The sequence below is a fragment of the Tupaia chinensis genome, unplaced genomic scaffold (genome assembly GCF_000334495.1).
Source record: "Tupaia chinensis unplaced genomic scaffold, TupChi_1.0 Scaffold148607_1, whole genome shotgun sequence".
Taxonomy (NCBI): Eukaryota; Metazoa; Chordata; class Mammalia; order Scandentia; family Tupaiidae; genus Tupaia; species Tupaia belangeri.
This window is the reverse complement of record NW_006208456.1, coordinates 651118-673453: the sequence shown is the minus strand read 5'-3', so window position 1 is coordinate 673453 and position 22336 is coordinate 651118. Positions and strand designations below refer to the sequence as shown.

Genomic DNA, 22336 nt, shown 5'->3' with positions numbered 1-22336 from the left:
TCTGTTTCTCTGTCTCTCTCTGTCTGTCTGGTGAGCGCACACACCCTATAGCAAAAATCTCTCAAAAAAAAAAAAAAATCCCAAGAAGAGAATGGAGGAGAAGGGATTCTAACACCCCAGGAGGTGAGGCAGTTGTCACTTCCTTTCTCTGTCTCTCTCTCTGGCAAGTGCACATATCCTATAGCAAATTTTATGGAAAAAAGAAAGAAGAAAGAAAGAAAGAAAGAAAGAAAGAAAGAAAGGAAGGAAGGAAGGAAGGAAGGAAGGAAGGAAGGAAGGAAGAAAGAAAGGAAGGAAGAAAGAGAAAAAGAAAAAGAGAGAAAAGGAATCATTTATGTCAACATGGATGAACCTTGAGGACATTATGTTAGGAGAAACATGCCAGGCACAGAAAGACAAATGCTGTGTGATCTCACTTATATGTGGAATCTGAAAATGTCAAACTCACAGAAGCAGAGAGTAGAATGGTGGATATCTGAGGCTCGAGTTGGATTGGGGAGATGGTTGTCAATGGACACAGTATTTCAGTAGAGAGGAGAAATAAATTCAGGAGATCAAGTATACTCGTGGTGACTATAGTTCATAATGATGTATTTATGCTTGAAAATTGCTATCAGTAGATTTGAAGTGTTCTCACCACAAAAAATGTTAAGTATGTGAGAGAAAACATATGTCAATCAACTTGATTTAGCCATTTCACCATGTATAGACATATCAAAATTGTTGTATACTTTAAATATATATAATTTTCACTTCTCAGTTAAATTCTTTTTTTTTTTTTAAGTGAAAGAGGAAAACAGGAAATGTCTTGATTATATGAGGATCTCTCTCTCTGACTCATCTTTAGGTGAACCCCAAAGAGTCTTGTTAAGGTACCAACTTCATTCTTCCCGAGAAACCCTTATATTTACAAAAGCCAGTGGTAGCCCCACTGATGAGACTGGACCCACTGTAAGAAGCCAAGTGAAATGAAGAGTGGCTTGGTTCCGAGACTACTGTGACAGTCCAGTTGTGATTTAACAAACTTAGTGCAGACATACCTTATTAAATGTTTTTCTGAAACGTGCAGACAAATATCCAGCCCACTCTAGGTGAAGTTTCTCAAGAGTGGGAACTGTTGTTTTTGTCTTTAACAGACACATAGTGTCCAGCACGAGGCCACAAGGCAGTTGAATTGACATGGCTTCTTGGTTCACTGAAATGCCTATTTGAATAGAATGTTCAATAAGTTTGCAGGCTCCATGCTTGTTCTGGGTTCATGAGCAGATCAAGCTCCCACCCCTGGATGGAATGGGAGTGAGGGTGATACTCAGCTCAAAGGAGTGTATCTTGGCTTATCCAGCCCTAATGGCCTCAGAGCCCAGACTGAGAGACATCACTAATCTTTGCTTTCATTTGTAGTCTCTTTAAATTGTTTTAACATTTAAATCTTAGGTACAAATGTTAACCCAGAGTGAAAGTGACTCACTGTCTCCTACTTCTTGTGTCGGGCATCGTTTCTGTCTGGCCGGCAGAGCCAGGTGGCTCCTGAGTCATCTGAAAGGTCTGCCATAATATGTCTACATCCTGTCCACACTCTTCTCCCAAGCAACAATCCCTGATGCTGTTCTGCCTTCTCAGAGGAATCTAAATCCCCAGCACTTATCTCAAAATACTTCTCTGTTGCCCCAAGGAGAATCAAAAAATCTCTCCTAGCTCAGCCCTCTGGTCTTGGCAATAAATTTCAACCCAATCCCGTTAACTTCTTTACCTCATTGCAGACTGGAAAAGCCTAGTCCACTTAAAGAAAGAGCCTATTGATTGAAATAGAGTGGGATAGGGGCCAACTGGTGGCATAGTAGTTAAGGCACTGGACTCTCACGTGGCTGACTGCATTTCAAGTCCCAGACCCTGCAGCTTGAATCTTGTGTTGGGCACAAGTGTGTGCATGCCCAAAATTCTAAGAGGAGAATGGAGGAGGAGGGAATGCGGTGTGACCATCTCTCTTGGGGGTGGGGGTGACTTCTCACTTTCCTTTTGTCTCTCTCTCCAGCAGCAAGTGCACATACCCTATAGCAAAAATTTCTCTCTTTCAAAAAAAGAAAAAGAAAGAAAGAAAGAAAGAAAGAAAGAAAGAAAGAAAGAAAAAGAAAAAGAGAAATAGAGTGGAATAAGGCAGCCTGGACATTTCATCACAACATTTAGCAAACATTTTTTAAGCATCTACTGGGTTCTAGGCACAATATCAGGTACTGAGATTACAGCTGGACGAGACAAACATGTTCTTGCCATCATAAAGTTTCAATTTTATTAGGCAAGATAGATTTTGCAACAAGATGCAGAGAACCAGTTGAGCTATGGGTACAAAGCATCAGGACAGTACAGCACACTGAATGGGTGTAGCTGGGGATGACCTACTCTGCCTGGGGTGAGGGGTGGTGCTCTATCAGCCAGAAAGAGCCTCATCAAAGTGGGGAGATCTGAGGAGAGAGAGAAATGTGTCTCCCAGTTCTGTGGAAATTGGGAGTGGGCAGATCTGTTCTTGAAGCTACACAGTCTGGTTAACCAGGGAAAGAAGAACAACTCAGGAGCAAAAAGCAAAGAGCAATGGACAGTAGGGGTCCACTCTCCATAAGGGTCACGGATCAGAGGAGCCATGTGGAGCACTACTCTCAACTTTCCTTTTATTTTAAATTTTAAAAATTTTCACTAAGGGTACACTTAGAGAGAGAGAGAGAGAGAGAGAGAGAGAGAAAGGAGAGAGAAGAAACGTGATAAATCACCCTCCTCCCCCCGAGGGGATGGCCATGCTGCAATCCCTTCTCCTCCATTCTTGGGATCTGGGGCATGGACACATGTGCACCCAGCATGTTTCTCCAGCTGCTGGGTTCAGGGTTCAAACTGTGCGTCAGCCATGTAGGATCCAGCTGCCTTAACCACCACACCATCTGCTTGCCCCTCTCAACTTTTCTATATCAACCGGCCAGCTTCAAAGCCAGGGCAAGGATGTTGCGGGGAGAGAGCAGGAATAACATGACCTATTAGAGGAGTCATTGCTTGCAGTGACCTTATGCTGCTGATCCCATTGCTAGCCCTCAACCATCATTACGGCAGTCTCCTAGCACCCTACGAGGGAGCAACAACCAAAACAGTCATAGCAGATTCAAGGTACAGGTCTGAGAAAAACAGGATGCGAGAACCTCTGTGGATCTCCCGCAGCTCCTGCAGGGCTTTCTTCTGGCCTGGGCTTCTCTTTCCCACAGCCTAAAGATCTGCTCATCTCCTCTGCCCTGCTACTCCTCCCCCAAGCAAAGAAATGCAGCCTTTGATGTACCCAGTTATGGAACTGTGTTCCTTCCTCCTTGCCAGCTTTGTCTAGGAAACACAAAGACAGTAAACAGGGGGTGGGTGAACAGAGCTGAGATTTTTCTGGGAATGAGAATTAAGATTGGACTCAGGGTCTTTGGCCATTTCCCAAATGCAATGAGTTTATCACTGCCAGGGACAGCAAGTGTACAAAGCTCTTGGCAGTGACCTCTACTGATTTATGAGGGGTTCTGGTTTGTTTCCCCTGTTCTGTAGACAAGCAGTCTTAAGGGAAATGTATATCCAGACTCTGCAAAGTACAAGGGAGCCACTGGCAAAAACCAGCTGAGTCTCCACCGAGAGGGAATTCCTAAGGGCCAGAAAAAAAGTTCAGAAGTTTTTTTTTTTTTTTTTTTTTGCTTTTACTTGTTTATCCCCTGCCTTTCCTTTCTCTCTCTCTCTGTCCTTTTATGAGAGAGATGATTGGGTTGTCTATGAACAAGCAGAAGTATCAGCTTACACCTGCCTTCTAGATCCAGGGAAGGCACCTACTCCCAGGAGGATGAGGATGGCTTCCCATATGTGGAGACGCCAAAGCTGTAGCATCCTGAATCACACCAAATGTCTCAGCCACCATTCTCAGTGGTGGGAGGGAGTCACAGCCCTTCATGGTTGACAACAGTAGTACAGAAATGTCACCCTGATGAGAAACTGCCTTCATCTTCCGTTCCTGGACCAGGGCACTCTGATGATGGGCTACTCTGCTCTCAGGGGATACTATGGCAAAAGCAAGAATAACTGAATCAGTAGGGACGGAGACACACATGGGAGCTGGAGGGAGGGAACCTGTCTGAAAATCACAGCTGCTCCGCATCAATATCTTGCTGTGAGTGTCCTCATTTGGAAATCTCTTTTCCTTTTAGACAAAATACAGCGACTCTCATAAGAGATGGGGAAGGTAATCAGACAAATGCCTGGGGCCTTGGGCCACAAACACACTGCTGAACCACTTAATACCCTTATGTCCTCCCCTCTGCTGTGGGTTCCTAAAGCAGCAAAGAGCTCATTTCTCAACTTTAGAACATCCTCCTGAGTGGGGAACCACTCAGCTGGAGCATTGCTCAGTGCCAAGAGCCCTTCTCGTGATTTCAAGAGCCCTATTTTTTCTTTCTGCAGGTGTTTGTGCCTCATCTCTGCCCTCCATTCCTAAGCTTCATGGAATAACATCCAGACTTTGGGAACTGTTGGTTGTAGGCCCTTGATGGAAGGTGAGGCTGTGGGTCAGACTGTGATGTTGCTATGTGGGGTGATGGAGAAGGAACTGGACTTGGATTTAGGTCCTGACTCAAAGGCTTGGATTTAGGTCCTGACTTGGCCCTGACAGTTGGAGATGGAAATGTTACTGGAAGCACTACAAAAATGTCCAGTAACAATTTTATGTTGTGAGAGATAGGATATAGATGAGACAAAAGATCCAAAGATTCCAGAGGAAGGACAGGGGAGGCAGACAGGCTTTGGGAGCAGGGTCCAGCTGAACTATTTTAGTTACTGTGCTGTTTGCTCTAAAGCAATGCGTAGTGTTAAACAATTCTATTTAACAAAAGAGAACACTGAGACTTTTAATAGGTTAAATGGCTTGCCCAAGTAAGTATAGCATCAAGATTAAGCTGTGTGACCCTAGAGCTCATGCTCTTCCCAGTTTGACATGCCACTTTTCATTGTCCTTAACTTGAGGTTTCAAGAGGGTAGGGCGATCACTGTTGCTTGGCTGAGACAAATGAAGTTCCTCTATGTGTGGTCATGAGAACAGAGAGGTTTCCTTTGGATTCTTAAATCTGAGTCATCGTTGGAGCAGATGTCTACAAGTGCCTTTCAGGAAACATTCACGACCACCCGTGTTAGCCGTGTCACCAGGTATAGCCAGGGCTCTGGTTTCTCACCTAATAGGCCATGTACACTTTGCTCTCCATATGTGAAGGAAGTAGTGAACATCCATCGGAAACAATCCCAGCCTGGCGAAGCATTGAGAACTAAGGGAACCTTAGGAAGCCCTAAACAAGTCTGTATCCTTGAGTCTTACCTTTCAAGAGATGCTTGAATATGTTAAACTAGTGGTCTTCAGACCTTAGGTATGTTCAGCTGAAGCCAGAGAATATTAACATTTTTTCAACATGGGTTCTGCAGATAGTACTGCACAGTGGTAAAGAGGAACACAAATTGGTATCTGCTTAGAGGACATTGAAGAGACACCACAGCAATGTGGACATCCACTTAAGTGGAATTGGTTCCTCCTCAGCAACGCAGCTTTGGATGACCATCTTAGGATCATGTGCAACATAAATGAAAAGCTCCCATTTAGATTTCTTTGGCCTCTTAAGCCAAAGGACATGGGAGCCTCTTGTTTCCACGTAAGGCATCACTCAAGGTCACAAGAGGCTGTAAGAGTAAATGCTGTTTTGCCTTTACCCGGCAAAGTGTTTGTATAAACATATTCAACTGAACTGGCCAAAGGCCACAGTATTTTCGTTCTGTTCAACACATATTCTTAGATAAGAGGAGCTTCAAAGACAGCTTTGCATATTGCCTTTTACCCACCCAAATACTATGGGTATTAACTTTGAAAAGTGTTTTCCTTTTCCTCTTTGAGGTCATGGGGTTTGGTGCAAGAAATCTATGCCAAGTAGCAACAAAGACATTTTGCAATTTAGTTCTCTGACGCCTTCTCTCCAGGAACTACTAGTCTGTGTGGTAATAAATAGAACCTGATCACAAAAAACTGATGTTTTCTTTTCAAAATGCATCCCTCCCTCTGCTGTTCATCCCCCTAAAATAAAACCACCCACAGAATAAAATGAGGAGCTCCTGGAGCAAGTAGTGCCATGGCATTCTTGTTAAAATATGTCTGGCATGGGCGTCCACCAGGAAATGCCCTCCAATTGAGGATTAATACCAGGAAACTTGGTGCAGTCTTGTGATATTGACACACAATGCCACCCCCTCCACCACTGGAGCAAAGATGAACAGCCTTCACCAGCCTAGAAAGACTACTTTTGAGTAATCTGGGGCAAACATCAAATCATACACCTCCAGGCTTGGGCTTTTTAACAAAGCAAGTTAGATGTCTTGTATTCTTTAACTGGGTAGCTTTTAATTAAATTTTAAAAAAAATATTTTATTTATTTCTTCCATGAGTGAGAGACAGCGAGACAGGCATCCCCAACAAAATAGTAATACCACAATTCACACCTTAGCCTCAGTCAGCCCCACATCCTGAGTATGAGTGGCCAGTGTATTCAGAGAAGTCTCAGGATGCAAACCTGGAACCTTTCCATGCAGGTCAGCCTCTCATTTTATTGCCATGCCACTACCCAGCCCTCTCAAGTTGCTTTTAGACTTGTAAGTTTAGGAAATAATAGAAACTTTTGGCTAGAGGCATCTCGTCTGCTTCTCATAATGTAGACTCGATGGTGTATGTTTTAGCTCTTTCATCACTCTGATCTTAGTCTGGCCTTGAGGTTGCTCTTTAACTGTTATATGCATTGATGGTAGCGGGGCTGAGCTCTGTTGCCTCAGATTGAGGGCTGCTTAAGGGAAGGGACCCTCTAATGCATCTGGATATTCCTGGAGACTAGAACATTTGGCACTTAGTGGGTATTCTTGTATTACAGTTTTGCTATGTTATAATAGCATGTTGTAGACATTTAATTTAACCAGTATTTATTGATCACCTGCTATATGAGCTCATCAAGGTTGTTCAGCAAGGGTCTTTAAAGCTAAGGGACAAATCCTCCACCTGCTTTTTGTTGTTTTGAGTTTTTTTAAAAAACCTTTATTTATTTAAATTTGACCAAAGAGGGACAGAGAGAGAGAGAGAGAGAGAAAGTGAGAAAGTAAGCTGCCAGGTTCAGGACTTGAACCACAGTCAGCCATGTGGGAGTCCAGTGCCCTTAACCACCACACCACCTGTCGACCCATTTTTAGGTTTTGACCATAGGGTGTGTATGCTGCCAGAGAGACACAGAGAGGGAAAGTGAGAAATCACTCTCCCCATCACCAAGGGATGACTATATCACAATCCCTTCTCCTTCATTTTCCTCTTCGGATTTGGGGCATGCATGCACATACACTCAGTGTGATTTTCAAGTTGTTGAGTACGGGATTTGAATGATGGTTGGCCACATGGGAATCCAGCACCTTAACACCACATCTCCTCCTGCCCCTCTCTCCTGCTCTTTGAGATGATAGGCACAGCTCAGAGTGCTATAGTTGTAGAGTGAGCTGTCAAGGAAATTTTTAAAAAATTTGTTCCTGTGCAGAACATTATTTTAGCATTGGCTAAAGAAGGCCAAATTTCTGCTTTCATAAATTTTCTTTCTATTTTTTTTTAGAGAGAGATTTTTTGCTATAGGGCATGTACATTTGCCTAAGAGAAAGAGAGACAGAAAGCAAGAAATCACTCCCCCAGGGGGATGGCCATCCCTCAATCCTTTCTCCTCCATTCTCCTCTTGGGATTTTGGGCATGCATGAACGCAGACACACACACTTACCCGGCATGAGTTTTAAACCAGCGGGTCTAGGACTCAGACCGTGCTGACTACATGGGAGTCCAACGACGTAACCATTATGCCATCTGCTCGTCCCTGCTCTCATCAATGTTCAAATTCAGAGCCTGGAAATCTCAGATACTACAAGTGAAGAGTGGGGTGGGTGTCTCAGCAGCTACCTCAGGTCAGGAAAGTAGTGGAGCTTGGACAGTTATGAAGGCGAGGTGTGTACCTACCATGCCTAAAGCCAATGAGCCAGGTTGGTCCACCTGATTTGGCTGTCAATCCATTTGATAGTCAGATTTCCAATGTAATCCAATCTCAGTGGAGTGTTTTCTTAGCTTTGTTTTGTTTTGTTTGTAAAGAATGATGTGCTCTTAGACAAGCTCTGCCTGATGATAAAAGGTCATCCAGACCTCTTATTTCCTGTGTAATTTCCCTCAGCATAGAACTTCATATCCCCTAGGTCAAGGTCTCCCATCTCAAGTGGGAGAATGGATGTTCATGAAATGGATGGATGGACAGATATACCAATGCTTGAATGGACCCAGTGACAAAGACCTTGGAACATCTTTCGATACTCTGAGCCTTTTTACATTGAAGCCAGGCAGCCACTGTTGGCCAGCTGACTCCTGTCACCCTTCTGGAGCCTATGGAGGTTCTACAAAGAAGCAAATGCCCTTAGAGGAAGCTGGAGGTTCTCAGTACTTCCTGTGGTTTAATTCTCTCCTCCAAAACCACTGGCAAAGCTGTATACTATGTGCCCCGGGATTCAGATCTTTCTCCTGACTCCAGCCGATGCCACACACCACCATCTGATTCCCCCTCGTCTAGCTCAAAGCCCTGGGTGCTTTCTTGTCTTCAGAACAAATTCCTTTAGGTGACAATTGAGGACCCCAAAATTTGATTCTTACACACTTTCCCTTCATTTTTCCCCTTTCAAAGTCAGACATCTTCTTGGAAGATGATTTAGAACTATGAGGTCCCAGGGAAACCCATTCATTCTTGTGAGTTCACACTTACAAATATGTAGCTCTTTTTACTTTTTTAGAGAATTTTCAGGGCTATTAGCTCATCTGATTTCTCGAAAATCCTTAGCAGGCTGCAGAGAAGACATCATCCCTCTTTTTACAGATTTTGGCCCAAGACCACATAGCAGGTGGATGACACTGCAGGTCCTCTGATGTCCAGGGTTGAGAACAGAGAATTCAAACCCTAGCATAAAGAGCTGCATCCTTAAAAAAAAAAAAAAAAAAAAAAAAAAAAAAAAAATCATGGCCCATTTTGTTTCTCCCCTCCCAAGGCTAAATCTGTGAAACTGGAACAACACAGCAAACAGCTGAGGGCTACAGCCACAGCCCACAGACCTTTATGGGAGATTTGGTCTTGGCCCAAATTTTCAAAAAAGCCAAACGGATCAGCAAAATGCAAGTGCTAATGCTGGGTCCATGGTGACAGGGTGTCTTGTGAAATATTTCCACAGGAAGCAGACACAGGCAATTAACTTCATTGTAACAATGCATGTGGTCAAATACAAAAATTCTCAGAGAAGCTGCACCCCACCTCCAGGCCCCACTTCCAAGGCATTTCTAAATCTGGCTGGGCCTTCACTCAGGCTGCTGACCACTAACGTTAGGGCACATGGCCACTGTAGAGGGTGTCTGAGGACCACTGTGACCCGCTAAGGAAAGCACCCACAGCTCCTGATGCTGATGGGAGTTACAGGGGTTTAGAAGTCACCAACCCCACTTAGCAGATGGGCAAACTAAGGAAAGAAAGTTTATGGGCCAGGAAGTGGCATGGAAGTTAAGGCTCTGGCTCCCACATAGCCAGCAACAGCACAGTTTGAGTCTCAGACTCAGCTGCTTGAGAAACATACTGGGCATGTGTGTGTGTGCATGACCAAGATCATGGAGAAGGGATTATGGTGTGGCCATTTCCCCTGATGGTGGGGGTGTGTGGGGGGGTGATTTTGCGCTTTCTCTCTTTAGCTCTCTTCTCTTTCTGGTGAATGCATATACCCTATAGCAAAACTAAGAAAAAAAAGTTTAAAGAAGTTACCTGTACAATTAATGAAAGAGTGTTTTTTACGGGATGGGGCCAACCCTATAGCATGGTAGCTAAGTGCTGTATATTTGGAAGCAGATTCCACATGGCCAGCCAAGGTTTGGATCCTAGCCCCAGTGGCTTGAAAAACATGGGGTACATGTGCATACATGCCCAAGATCCTGACAGGATGGAGAATGGAGAAAAAAGAATTTTGGCATAGTCGTGCCTCATTGGAGAATGCTCTCTCTCTTTCTCTCTCTCTCTCTCCTCTTTCTCTCTCCCCCTTCTGGTGAATGCATGTACCCTCTGGTAATCAGAAAAGAAAAAAGAAAAGAAGAAAAAGTGTACCGCACAAATAAGACCAGAGTTCCTGGCTGAGGGCACTGCTCTAGGGACCAGCATGTCTCCATGTCTCAGGGTGACAACTGAGCTCTCAGCACTGAGAGTCTAGGGGCAATGTAAGCTGAGGGGCAGGCTTTCTGCCATCAAGTTGGGATAGGGATAGTTGAGTGCGACCCTGGCTGGTCACAGCAGTAAGGGTTTTAATTCCTTTCTACACCCGGCAGCTTCTGAACTGTACCTGCTTCAGTGGTACGGGAAGCCAGTACTGGGCAGAAAGGAGAAGGCAGTTCATGGTGTACCATGGTACTGGCCAACCTCTGCTCTGCGACACTCTATTCTGATACGAAAACATTCTCACAGACTGCCGTGTGGCTGTGACTGTATCAAGAACAAATCTCCTCCAACCTACTCTCCCCATAGAAACTGAAGATGAACCATTTTCAACTCTCTACCCTGTGTCTTTCTGGAGTTCTCAAAGTGTTTCAATGATGTGCGTGGCATATCCTTTAGTACAGGACATAAACTATAGGCCGTGGCTCGGTATGACCCACTGTCCATATCTTCATGTCCCAGGAGCTAAGAGTGGTTCCTATGTTTCTAAGTGGCTGAAAAAAACGAGAAGTTATATTTTCTGAGAAATGATATAAAAATAAATTTCACTGCCCATAAATAAAATTTGGGGGGAATGCAGCCATACCCACTTATTTGCTTTCTTCATATTGTTACATTGTAGCTGCCTTTGTGTGGCAGAATAGAATAGCATGACATAGACCATCTAACCCACAAAACCTAAAATTTATAGTATCTGTCCCTTTCTAGAAAAAGTTTAGTTTTCATCACTGGCTCTTGGTTTAATATCAAAGGCAGACTACAGAATCACCCAATTTGTGTAGGGTTTACAGACTGAAGGTTTTGTCGCCCACCAGTTCATAATGTTGAAGCCCTTATTGCCCCATGTGATGGAATTTGGAAGTAGGGCTTTGGGAAGGCAGTTAGATTTAGAGGAGGGGGAATCTCATAATGACATTCATGTTCTTACAAGGAGAGAAACCTTGTCTGTGTCATGTCAGGACACAGCAACGAGGCAGTTGGCTGCGAGCCGGGAAGAGGGCCCTCACCAGGAGCCACATCTGCCAGCACCTTGATCCTGGATTTCCAGCCTCCAGAACTATGAGAAGAAACTATCTGTTGTTTAATCCATCCAGTTGGTGGAATATTGTTACAGCAGCCTGAGCAGACCTAACGCACACTGATAGGCAGAAATTAAGGACAAAATATACCAAAATAGGGGTTATCTCTGGGCACCAAGACTACATGCCATTATTCAATTTTTTCCATCAGTATGCTAAACATAAAAGCATGGAAAAGAAATATTGGGCCAGCTCTGGGGCAGTGTGACAATGGCCTCTCGGGTAGATCCCACAGAGTGACTGCAGTTCAAATCGCCGGCCTGGTCAGCCTGAAACACACAGGGCACGTGTGTGTGCCCAAGATGCAAAGGGCTGGAGGACCGGAGGATGGGCAAGGTGTGTGACCAGACTCTGTGGGGGGTGTTCATCCTTCTCTCTCTTTCTCTCTGGTATGTACAAATACTCTATAATGAGTAATAGCAATAAAGGAAATATTAATGATGTTAGGAAAATAAAAAAGTAACTATCGACCATATCTTGCTGTGAGCATGCTTCATTTTTCTCTACCCCTTTCCCCTTCTCTGCATAGGTTCCACTGTCTCTCTGTTACAGAGCAGGAAAAGAAGACGGAAGGAATTTAAGTAACTTGCCGAAGGTCACTGTGTTAGTAAGAAGCATTCCGTATATTTATGGGAGAAACCCACTTAAGAAGCAACAGGGAACAGACTGAAAATAGGAATTGGTTCAGGAAGAATGTTTTACTTGAATTCATGAGAGGCCAATCCTAACAGATAATGAGGAAGATAGAGATGCTTAAGACACCCTCATGTCTAGTCTCCCTCACAAGATTATTGTAGAAATGAGGTATAATGCACTTGGAAGTACCTGAAGAATGGCAGAGCACTGTACTAACGAGGCTGAGCATTTAGACACTTGCCAAGGTACAGCGTGCTGACTTCTCAAGTCTTCCCAGCACATCTTTCTTGAATTAGAAAGAACACGAGGGCCAGTCAGTGGTGTGGTGGTAAAGATGGCTGGAACCCATGTGGACAACTATGAGTTTGAGTCCTGGACCCAGCAGCTTGAAACATGCACCAGGTGCATGTGCATGCATGCCCAAATCCTGAAAGGAGGAAGAAATGGAGAAGGGGATGCAGTGTGGCTATCCCCCATGGGGGTGCTTTCTCACTTTTCCTCCTGTCTGTCTATCTTCAATGAACAGAAACACCCTCTGGTACATTTTTTTTTTAAGACAAAAGTAAAAAAGAGAGAGAGAACATGAATACCTGAGACGAGAGAACCAGTTGCCAAAATATGGTGCCTCCCCACAAAGGAATACTATGCAACAATGAAAGAGCCAGGTAATAAGCAAATGGTTGCTCTAGTGTTGGCTTTATGTTTTTTTTTTTTTTAAGAGAGGTTTTTGCAGGACCAGTAGTTAGCGTAATGTCTATGTCACTGGACTCCCACATAGTCGACCGCAGTTCGAGTCCCGGACCCGGTGGCTTAAACTCACGCCGGGTGCGTGTGCGTGCGTGCCCAAGATCCCGAGAGGAGGAGAAGGGATTGCGGCGTGGCCATCCCCTCTGGGGGGTGATTTCCTGCTTTCTGTCTCTCTGTCTGTCTCTCTGTCTGTCTGTCTGTCTGGCGAGCGCACACGCCCTATAGCAAAAATCTCTCCAAAAAAAAGAAAAAAAAAAGAGGTTTTTGCTATAGGGCACGTGAGCTCACCAGAAAGACAGAGAGAGACAGAGAGACAGAAAGCGAGAAATCACTTCCCCCCCAGGGGGGATGACCATGCCGAAATTCCTTCTCCTCCATCCTCTTCTTGGGGTTTTGGGCACACATGTGCATGCACGCAGCATGAGTTTTAGGCCACCAGGTCTGGGACTTGAACCATGGTTGACTACATGGGAGTCCAGCAACATAACCATTATACCACTCAGCTTTTTTTGAGAGTGCTCGTGGTCAGGTAGGATAAAGCAGATGAGCAATCATGCTATCATCCCTGGTGTCCTTGGGAATGAGAAATCTCAGTATGGAGAAAGGAGGCATGGGTGGTAAAAAATTCTGATTTTGAATGGCAAGTATCAGTATGCATTCATAATGCATTTTGACTTCAAACAACAACATACTTTCTAGCCCTGTCCACTGGAAAGTCCTAGAAATGATGAGCAATCCATGAACAACGAGCACTCATGAGTGCCTAAACTGCAGTTTCAAAACCATTTTCCAGAAGAGAAATCAGGCATCCTTGGAGAAAAGACTTACTCTAGGTCTGTGATAGTGCTTGGGACATCTTAGCTTCCTTGTTATTACAACAAAGACTACAACTGCGGCCAGCAGGGGGCGTAGTGGTTAAGGCACTGAACTCCCACGTAGTTGACAGTGGTTCCAGTCCTGAATCCAGCGGCCTGAAACTGGTACAGGTTCATGGGTGTGTGTGCCCAAAATCCCGAGAGGAGAATGGAGAAGGAACTGTGGCATGGCCAAGCCCCGTTGGGGGTGATTTCTTGCTTTCTGTCTCTCTCTCTCCAGTGAGTGCATGTGCTTTATTTCAAAAATCTTTCTCAGGGCTTTATTTAAAAAAACTTTTCAAAAAAAAAAAAAAAAAAAAAAAAAGCGAGATTACAACTGGCCAGAGATGGCACAATTCAAGCTTCAATAAAAATAAACGGGCTGGCAAGTGGCATGGTGGTGAAGGTGCTGGACTCCCACATGGCTGATGGCAGTTCAAATCCTGGACTTGGCAGCCTGCCTTCTCACTGAGTCACTTTATCTCTCTCTGGTCAAATTAATAATAATAATAATAATAGTAAATAAAATTAAATAAAAAAATAAGCAAAATGGATCAAAATACATGAAATATGTTTCAACTCATGAGTTTACAAAGACACTGAAAACAAAAACAAAAAACCTCTACTTGATGAAGATGATAGTAAACCACTCATTATTCTGAAAATAGGCAAATAAAGGGAGACAAAACATTTATCCTGTCTTCTTATTTGAACTACATTACTAGTTAGTCAGCCAGTGGTTGATGGAAGTTTCTCCTTATAGAAGTATTCCAACTAGCGGCCGGCAGGTGGTGTGGTGGTTAAGAACGCTGGACTCCCACATGGCCAACCATGGTTCGAGTCCTGGACCTGGTGGCTTGCTTTCTCACTTTCTCCCTCTCTGGTATGTATGTATGTATGAATGAATGTATAAATAAATAAATAAAGAAAGAAAGAAAGAAAGAAAGAAAGAAAGAAAGAAAGAAAGTTAAATAAAAGATTTCTTAAAAAATTTTTAAAAGGAAATATTCCAAGTAATATATGAAGAAAAAAAATGATCACCGTTTTATAGGCCTCGCTCAACTAATGGATCTAAGCAACAAGCAACAGCTGCTGAAATCACAAAATGAAGGCCACTAGACTTTGTGTGCCTCCTGACAGGAAGGCAGGAAATAAAACCTAAATCTGATTAAATATCGAAGTCAAACAACCCATTTATAGGAAATTCAGATGATAGAAAAACATGTTAAATAGCACCACAGGGCTGTAATCAAAGAAAAGAGAAAGAAAAAAACATGAACATCCAGAAGAGAGGACTGGATGCCGAAATACAGTGCCTCCAGAAATCTGCCAGACCCGGGAAGTCTTTATAGGGCAAAGACTTTCCTCCAGAAATCTGCCAGACCCGGGAAGTCTTCACAGGGCAAAGACTCCAATTCCTTCATCAAATACATTTCAAGGGGGTGGGAAGAAGGGAAGAGAGAGAAAGGAACCTACAGATTACAAGGCACTTAAATGTCAGTCTACTGCAATGCGTGGACCTCATTTGGATTCTAATTATAAATAAAGATTTACCAAAAAAAGCATTTATGGGATTTTTTTCCCCCCCACTGGGTGTGTGCGCTCACTGGAGGGAGACAAAGATAAACAGAAAGGGAAAGTGAGAAATCATCCCCCAGGAGGGGTGGCCATGCTGTAACCCCCTCTCCTCCATTCACCTCTCAGGATTTGGGGCAAGCACACACATACACCCAGTGTGATTTTTTTTTAAGCTACTGGGTCCGGGACTCGAACTGCAGTCATCCATATGGGAATCCAGCACCTTAACCATCATGTCACATTCTGGCTCCCACTTAATGGGACTGTTTTATGTTTTGACACTTGCCCGACATTTGGTGGCATTAAGGATTATTGCTAATTTATTAAGATGTAATATTGGTATCCTGGTAATGTTAAAACAAAAAGGTCAGTTCCTTCTGGGGATACATACCTAAGTATATACAGATGAAGTGACACAATGTTTTGGGTTTGTTTGCAACCAACTCGGTGGCAGGTGAAGAAGAAGATGGAGACACAAATAAAGTGAGAGTAGTCACGTATAGATGACTGCGGAGGCTGGATCGGGGTCTGTAATGGTTTATTGTTTTGCTCTTTCCCCTTTGTGAATGCTAAAATCGATAGAGATGGACCAGCTCATGGTATGATGGTTATGGCGGCTGGATTCCACATGGCCATCTACGTGGACCAAGTCCCAGACCTGATAGCTTGAAAACATGCCAGCATGTGTGTGTGTGTGTGTGTGTGTGTGTGTGTGTATGTGTGTGTGTGTGTATGCCAAAAATCTTGAAACGAGTACAAAAGTGGAGAAGAAGGGATTGTGGTGTGATCACGTGAGGTGCTTTCTCACTTTTTCTGTCTGTCTCTGGCAAGCGCTTGTGCTCTCTGGCAATTTCCCTCCCCCCATAGGGCATGTGAGCTTGCCAGAGAGACAGAAAGAGAGAGAGAGACAGAAAGAAGGGGAAAATGAGGGATAACCACCCCCAGGGGAGATGGCCACACTGCAATCACTTGTTCATTCTCCTCTCAGGATTTTGGGCATGCATGCACATGCGCCAACATGGTCCAGGACTCAAATTTCAGTAGGCCATGTGAGATCCAGCACCTTACACACCACGCCACCTGCTGGCCCTCTGGCAAAAAAATTTTTTTTAAAACTTAAAAAGAAAAGGAAAGAGATGAAACAAGTCTCCCCATGACGTGACGCTCAGAGTGGCACTGCTGCAGATGCATCATGGTTCTAACCAGCAGACCTTCTCTCACGTTTCATGAGTAACGGAGAGCTGAGCTTTGTATTGCAGAGCACCATACGGGAACCCCACGGAGCTTGTCATCACCCTCCTCACTAGGCCATGTCAATATGGTGCTTGGGAGCACACACACACATAAGTAAATGTATTAGAAAACAAGACGTATGACTCAAGTGGTTTTCTTTGAAGCTGCAGAGGGTGTGAGGAACTTGCGAGTCCATAAAGCAAAACACTGGACTCTGGAGAACCAAGTCTGCCTGACCCAGCATCCAGTGGAGTTCACAGCCAGGGGGGAAGGAAACAGTTACGGCATTGACGCGGGTAGTTGTTTCCATTACGAAGTTCTGAGCAAATGACGGCCCATCTGGATGACAAGGGACACCAGTTTTGTTCTCAGGCCATGCATTACTTGCATTGGTGCAGCTCCACTGAGTTTCCGAAATTGGAGAAGAATGTCTGTGGGAGGGCAACTATCCAGGTTCTCTACCGGGGACCCTGCAGGTGAGAGGAATGAGTGGGATCTGCTGCCCTCTGTCCAGAGTGGCTTCTGTTCCTCTCACCAGCCTCCTAATTGTGCCATGCTGGGCTGCGAGTCCTTCCCATGGGGTTACTTTTACCCTAGAATTCACCTCCTTTGGGGCATTTCTTCAGTGTTGAAATCACCCAGTTATTTCTCTGTCTACCCTACTAGCCTAATAAACTTGTTGAGGACAGGGGCTTTTGTCTCTTCTTTATGGTGTGCCACAACATAGCACAGGGCCTGGAATGTAGAGGTGTTCCAGAAACACCAACTACTTCCATAGTGGTCTATGTTGTTGCAAATCTCTATGGACACAAGGGTGGGCTTTATATTGGGTCACCAGAAAAGTCTGTTTTTCTATGATTTTCTATGCAAAAAATTGTGTCATGACTTTTCTGATGATCCAGTAGTTAGACAGATAAGGGTCTGACTCATGGCCTTACCCGTATCCACTTTACCAATGCTATGTCATGGGTTCCAGCTTCTACTACTGACTTATTGCAAGACCTCAGGTTTTTTTGTTTTGTTTTGTTTTGTTTTTGGAGAGGTTTTTGCTATAGGGCATGTGTGCTTGCCAGAAAGACAGAGAGAGACAGATAGCAAGAAATCACACTCCCCCACCCCCACCCCGGGGGGATGGCCATGCTACAATCCCTTCTCCTTCATTCTCCTCTTGGAATCTTGGGCACGCACGCACATGCGCCCAGCATGAGTTTAAGCCACTGGCATGAGTTGAACCGCGGTCAGCTACATGGGAGTCCAGCGACATAGCCATTATGCTAACTGCTGGTCCCAAGACTTCAGGTTTTGTAAAGCACTCTGAGATTTTCCTGGAAAAGATAAACCATATCACTATAAATTTCTGTTTCTAGGTAGTAACGTAACGAATCCAGAAAAACAACTCTGGAGTTCTCCTGTGCACCTATATGGAGTAAGTTCCGTTGGTGGACTTATATAAACAATAAAACCTGAAACTCTAAGTACCCACAATGCCTTGCACGTGTGTTAAAGGGTCAGGCGGTGAAGTGTGTAAATGAACACCTTACGATACAACCATTCTGGAAGATAGGCAAACCTGGGCGTCTTCAAAGGTATATCTCCCTCCATCTTTGACATTTTGACTGGTGATCTCATAGCTGTGAGAATCCAGGTTGATTGCACTGGGGGCTCCTGGAGCCAGAAATTCCTGCCAAATTTCTTCTACCCTCTTGGCTACATCCTGTAGGGGTTGTTTCTTGAGATCTTGGACAGCCAGCCAGAACCTGAAGTAGAAGTGAAAACGCAGTCAATTCTGAGGAGACTGAGCCTTTGGACCCTGACAGAGATAACCCCCAAGCCAAGTCCCATGACACTCATTCGCTTGCCTCTCCCAGCCTGCCCTGATGCCATGACATGGGTCACAAAGTCCATGGGGACTAAAGAAAATACCCACTATTGTGAAGAATGGAAAAGAAGTGCACATTGGAAGACCATACCAGAAAGAGATTTCCCTTCGCACCAGATGTCTCCACCTCAGCATTACTGCCATCCCAGGCTGGAGAGTTCTTTGTTGTTGGGCGGGGGCAGGGGGTTTCTCTCATGCATGGTAGGATGTTTAGCATCAACTTGGCCTCTACAAGATGCCAAAGGCGCCCTTTGTCCCCAAGTAACGACATCTAAAAATGTTTTCAGACATCACCAAAAGTCCCCAGGTAAAATCACTCCTGATAGAACCATGCTGTGCATATATGCCATGAGACAGCGTGAGTCCCTTTGTCAAATCTGGTTGGGATCAAGCGGAGGCATCAACATGAAGGAAAGGCCACAGAAGCAGGGAGGACCCTGCAATCGTGAAGACTATCTGCTGGAATGAATGGGCTATTCACGTCTTAGATTCACAACGTCGGTATTCAGCCCAGTGCTTGGCATAGAGTAGGTACTCAATAAATAGCTTGCAGATCAAAGATCAGCTCACCTGGACGAAAGCTGAAGGGGTGTCCCTGGGGGACCTCACTGCCAAAAGATCCTCCAGGGACAGGAGAGGAGAGAAAAGCTGCTGCTTATTATTGCCTCTCGCTAATCCCTTGGCATCGCAGGGGAGCAGTGTGTGAACTCTTTTTTTTGCTGAGAGCAGCAGCAACCAGAGCTAGAGCTTGAACAACAGCTCCCAGGTCCTGAGCATGATTCTCAAGGCTGCCTGTCAGCAGGAGCCAGGTCTGGGCGGCACAGCCTCTGTCCCATGAGTGGGACAGACCCGTTTCCCCATCATTGAGGTAAGAGGACAGGTCCCCACAGCCATGGGAATATCTCAAGGGAGGAACTGAAAAGAGCTGGACCACACTATGGTAGAAAGTGTATTCAATCTGTCATCAAATTTCACCCAAAGTAAGATGTACTTGGTTTATTTTTTAAAGGTTAAGCATGTTTTTCAGTTGCTGTTCACAGAAATGTCTTTGGAGTCAAGTGCATGGCTCAAGGGCACCACTCAGTGGTGGATTTGGGTAATGCAGCCTCATTTCCACAAGGCCAGGAGTGTGTGTGTGTGTGTGTGTGTGTGTGTGTGTGTGTGTGTGTTTTCCCAGAATGCTGCTCCAACTCTTCCCCTGATTTGCCACTTAGGATTCTAATGATCTCCTTAAATAAATCTCACATGGTTCCCTCCTTGATCCCCAACAGCCAAGTCAAAGGCAGAAAAGAGACTTAATACCACTTAATCAGAAGCTCAGATACAGTTCTGCGCTCATCCCGACTATGCCATTGTTTTGCACTGTCGCACTCTCCTGTCTCTCTTCTCATCTGTAAAATGTGCACGCAGTGGCTGAATGGGTACATGGCATGGTCTGAAAACTTCCCATCCAGACTTCACTCTGAAATGCTCTCAGGTCCCCTGGGTGGAGCCAAGGAAGAGTCCGTGTGGTGTTCACTGGCTCGATCCTGGCCCAGTGTGATCCCTTGAATTTCATTTTCTTATTCTTCTCAGGTGGCTGTGGCTACGGCCATCTATTGTCACCCACTCTCAGCACTGGGCTTTTCTTCCTGCCGTAGGTCCTTTGTCCTTCTAGCTACCAGGGGAGAAGAAAATGGAAGTGTTTCTTTAAGTAGAATCAGGAGGAGCGGGGGAGGTAGTTTGACAGGAGCTGCTGGCCTGCAGAATCGGAATTGTTCCGTTGGAGTGGGCCACCTCCAGGCACATTCCCTAGGTCCATGGAGCAACCTGTCCTCCCTCGAAGGTCTGCCATGAAATGAAAGAGCTGGGACACCCTGAAGGTGAAAGCAGCCGGTCATCTGATGATGGGAGTCCTTACAAGGCTGCTTCTGCCTGGAAGACAGTGTCTGACCAGCAGGTGAGGAATTTAGGACACCCAGCCCTAAAGAAAAAAGCCTATGGCGGTTTTCCAAAGGACCAGAGGGAGCGCTAAGATGCCCATCAGCAAAGATCTCCGCAGCCCCATGCTGGTATAGACGGTGAACCGGCCCTCCAGGAGGGTCCCCTCTGTGCTGAATCCCTGCTAGAAGCAACCTTCTGGTCAGTGCCCTTCCCATGCCAACCAGGCCCCTGCAATTTTTCACAGAAATGGATGGCAATGGCAATTTCCTGTCCCTGCTATCAGTAATGTGTGGGGTGTCACCCTGTCATCTCTGTCCTTTGCTCCAGTCTGCTCTGAGGAGAGGTACTGAGCCCCTCCGAGAATTCCTGAGGACCTCAGCAGCTTCTGTAGGTTCCCCATGGTTCCCAGGGTCTCAGGGTCCGTTCGGCAGAATTATTTGGAAGCGACATCAACATACATCACTCAGCTGGGTACAGAGGAAGTCTGGAGCTGATGTCAGTGTGAATTTCAGGATCAAACTGAATAAACTTTTATGTGAAAAATTAAAAGGTTACCCTTGTCAGATAAAACCAAGGATTACAAAAAAAATTACAAGGAGAAACAATGAACATGCCAGAGAAGGAGGGAAAGGAGACAGGAGAGGAGGGGGAGGGGAGTTAGATGGGGAAGCGAGGAAGAAGAGGAGGAAAGGGAGGGAGAGCAGAGGAAGGTGGCGGGTGGTGGGAGGGTACATGTCCCATTAGGTTAGCTGTTTTCTCTCCCTGCACAGACTGGGACTCACCCAGCCAGTCTGCCTTAGAGATGACCTGTCTTGTCTCTCTTAGGTGACAGCAAAAAGGCTGTCATAACAGCATCCTGACATCCCATACGTGTTTACCATCACCAGCTCCTAAGAGCCTTTGCATCCATTTGAAATTCAGAACAGGCTTGGGTCTGTGTTTGCCATCTTCAAGCCCCGCAGGCCTGAACGCCCAGCCCAGGCTGCCTGGCCACGCCCCCCCACAGCGCAGCAAAGAGCCACAAAAGCTCATCTCCGCACTTCCAGTACAGATGAGGCCCACCGAGGCTAGGGAAGCTTCTGGTCTTATCAAAAGCCTGCAGGTACTGTGGCTCCCCCAGGACGCAGGCAGGAGTGAAATGTGGGCAGGCAGCAAATCCGCTATCCTGCACTAAGCCCCTGTACTGGCGCCGAGAGCTGTGGGGACTGGCAGGCCTCAGCACTGTCTGGTATCGGGGAGACCACCTGTCCCGCCTTGCCACTGGTCACTGCCAGTCATCAGAACGGCTGATCGGTGCTAAAGGCTTAGAAACTGGCCTGTGGGAGAGGCAGCCGGGCCCAGGAACCACCGGGGTGAAGCAGTGGTGCCCCAGCCGCTCAGTGGCCTCCTTTTTTCCAGGCTGCCCACAGGGAAGGGAGATCCTCCTGAAAGCTGCCTGGATAAGAGAAACCACATGGCGATTCATCTCTCCCCATTCTGCCACGAGGTCCACGCAGCCCTCGGTGACCAGCTTACACAGCTTTTCACAAACTAGAATTTTCACGGGCTAGAAAATGCAGCTTTGGGTACGTTCCCAGAGAAAAGCAAACTCCAGGGCAGAAGGAAGTGTATCTGTGCCCTCTGCTGGTCATCCAGAGACTCAGGAACAATGGATTAAACTCGACCGTCCAGGATGGGCTGACGTTCCGAGGTCCTGCATTAGTAACCACCGCCAGCACCACTGCAGCCGACTTCTGTCCACCGGGCAGTGGCTGAGATGCCTCCGATGGCCACGGTGCCCGCGAGTCACCTCTGTTCTGATTAATTGTGTGTTTGGTTAGTGGTGGATCCCATTGGGCCTCGTGAACCTTCTGAGGTCTTGCTAGGATTCGGGGCAACTTCGAAGATAGCAGCTCTGGAGGCAAAGCTGGCCACCCCCTGTGCTCTCTTTTAATTGCTTTTCCCTTCAGCTGACACTGTGTGAAACTAGGATCATCAATCTGCAGGTTAGAGGAACAACTACGTTCTCTCGGGAGACGCTACAGCTCATAAAAAATGTACGGGCGACGCTCTTTGCTGTGGGTTTTGGTTTTTCA

General features: G+C 45.6%; 1 protein-coding gene and 1 long non-coding RNA gene across 7 annotated transcripts in view; one reads left to right on the top strand and one right to left on the bottom strand.

Moving 5' to 3' along the window:
* LOC102488431 (uncharacterized) overlaps positions 1–11876 on the top strand; it is a 22869-nt gene extending 10993 nt beyond the window's left edge. Inside the window, exons 2-3 of the long non-coding RNA XR_337640.1 lie at positions 4462–4553; positions 11264–11876. This is a non-coding gene — a long non-coding RNA (uncharacterized LOC102488431). The remainder of the gene's footprint in view (positions 1–4461; positions 4554–11263) is intronic.
* RGS6 (regulator of G protein signaling 6) overlaps positions 1–22336 on the bottom strand; it is a 614581-nt gene that overhangs the window by 31560 nt on the left and 560685 nt on the right. For all 6 annotated transcript variants that reach the window (XM_006170490.2, XM_006170489.3, XM_006170488.2 and 3 more), the window contains exon 15: positions 18030–18216. In XM_006170490.2, the coding sequence (XP_006170552.1) occupies positions 18030–18216 (187 nt within the window). The remainder of the gene's footprint in view (positions 1–18029; positions 18217–22336) is intronic.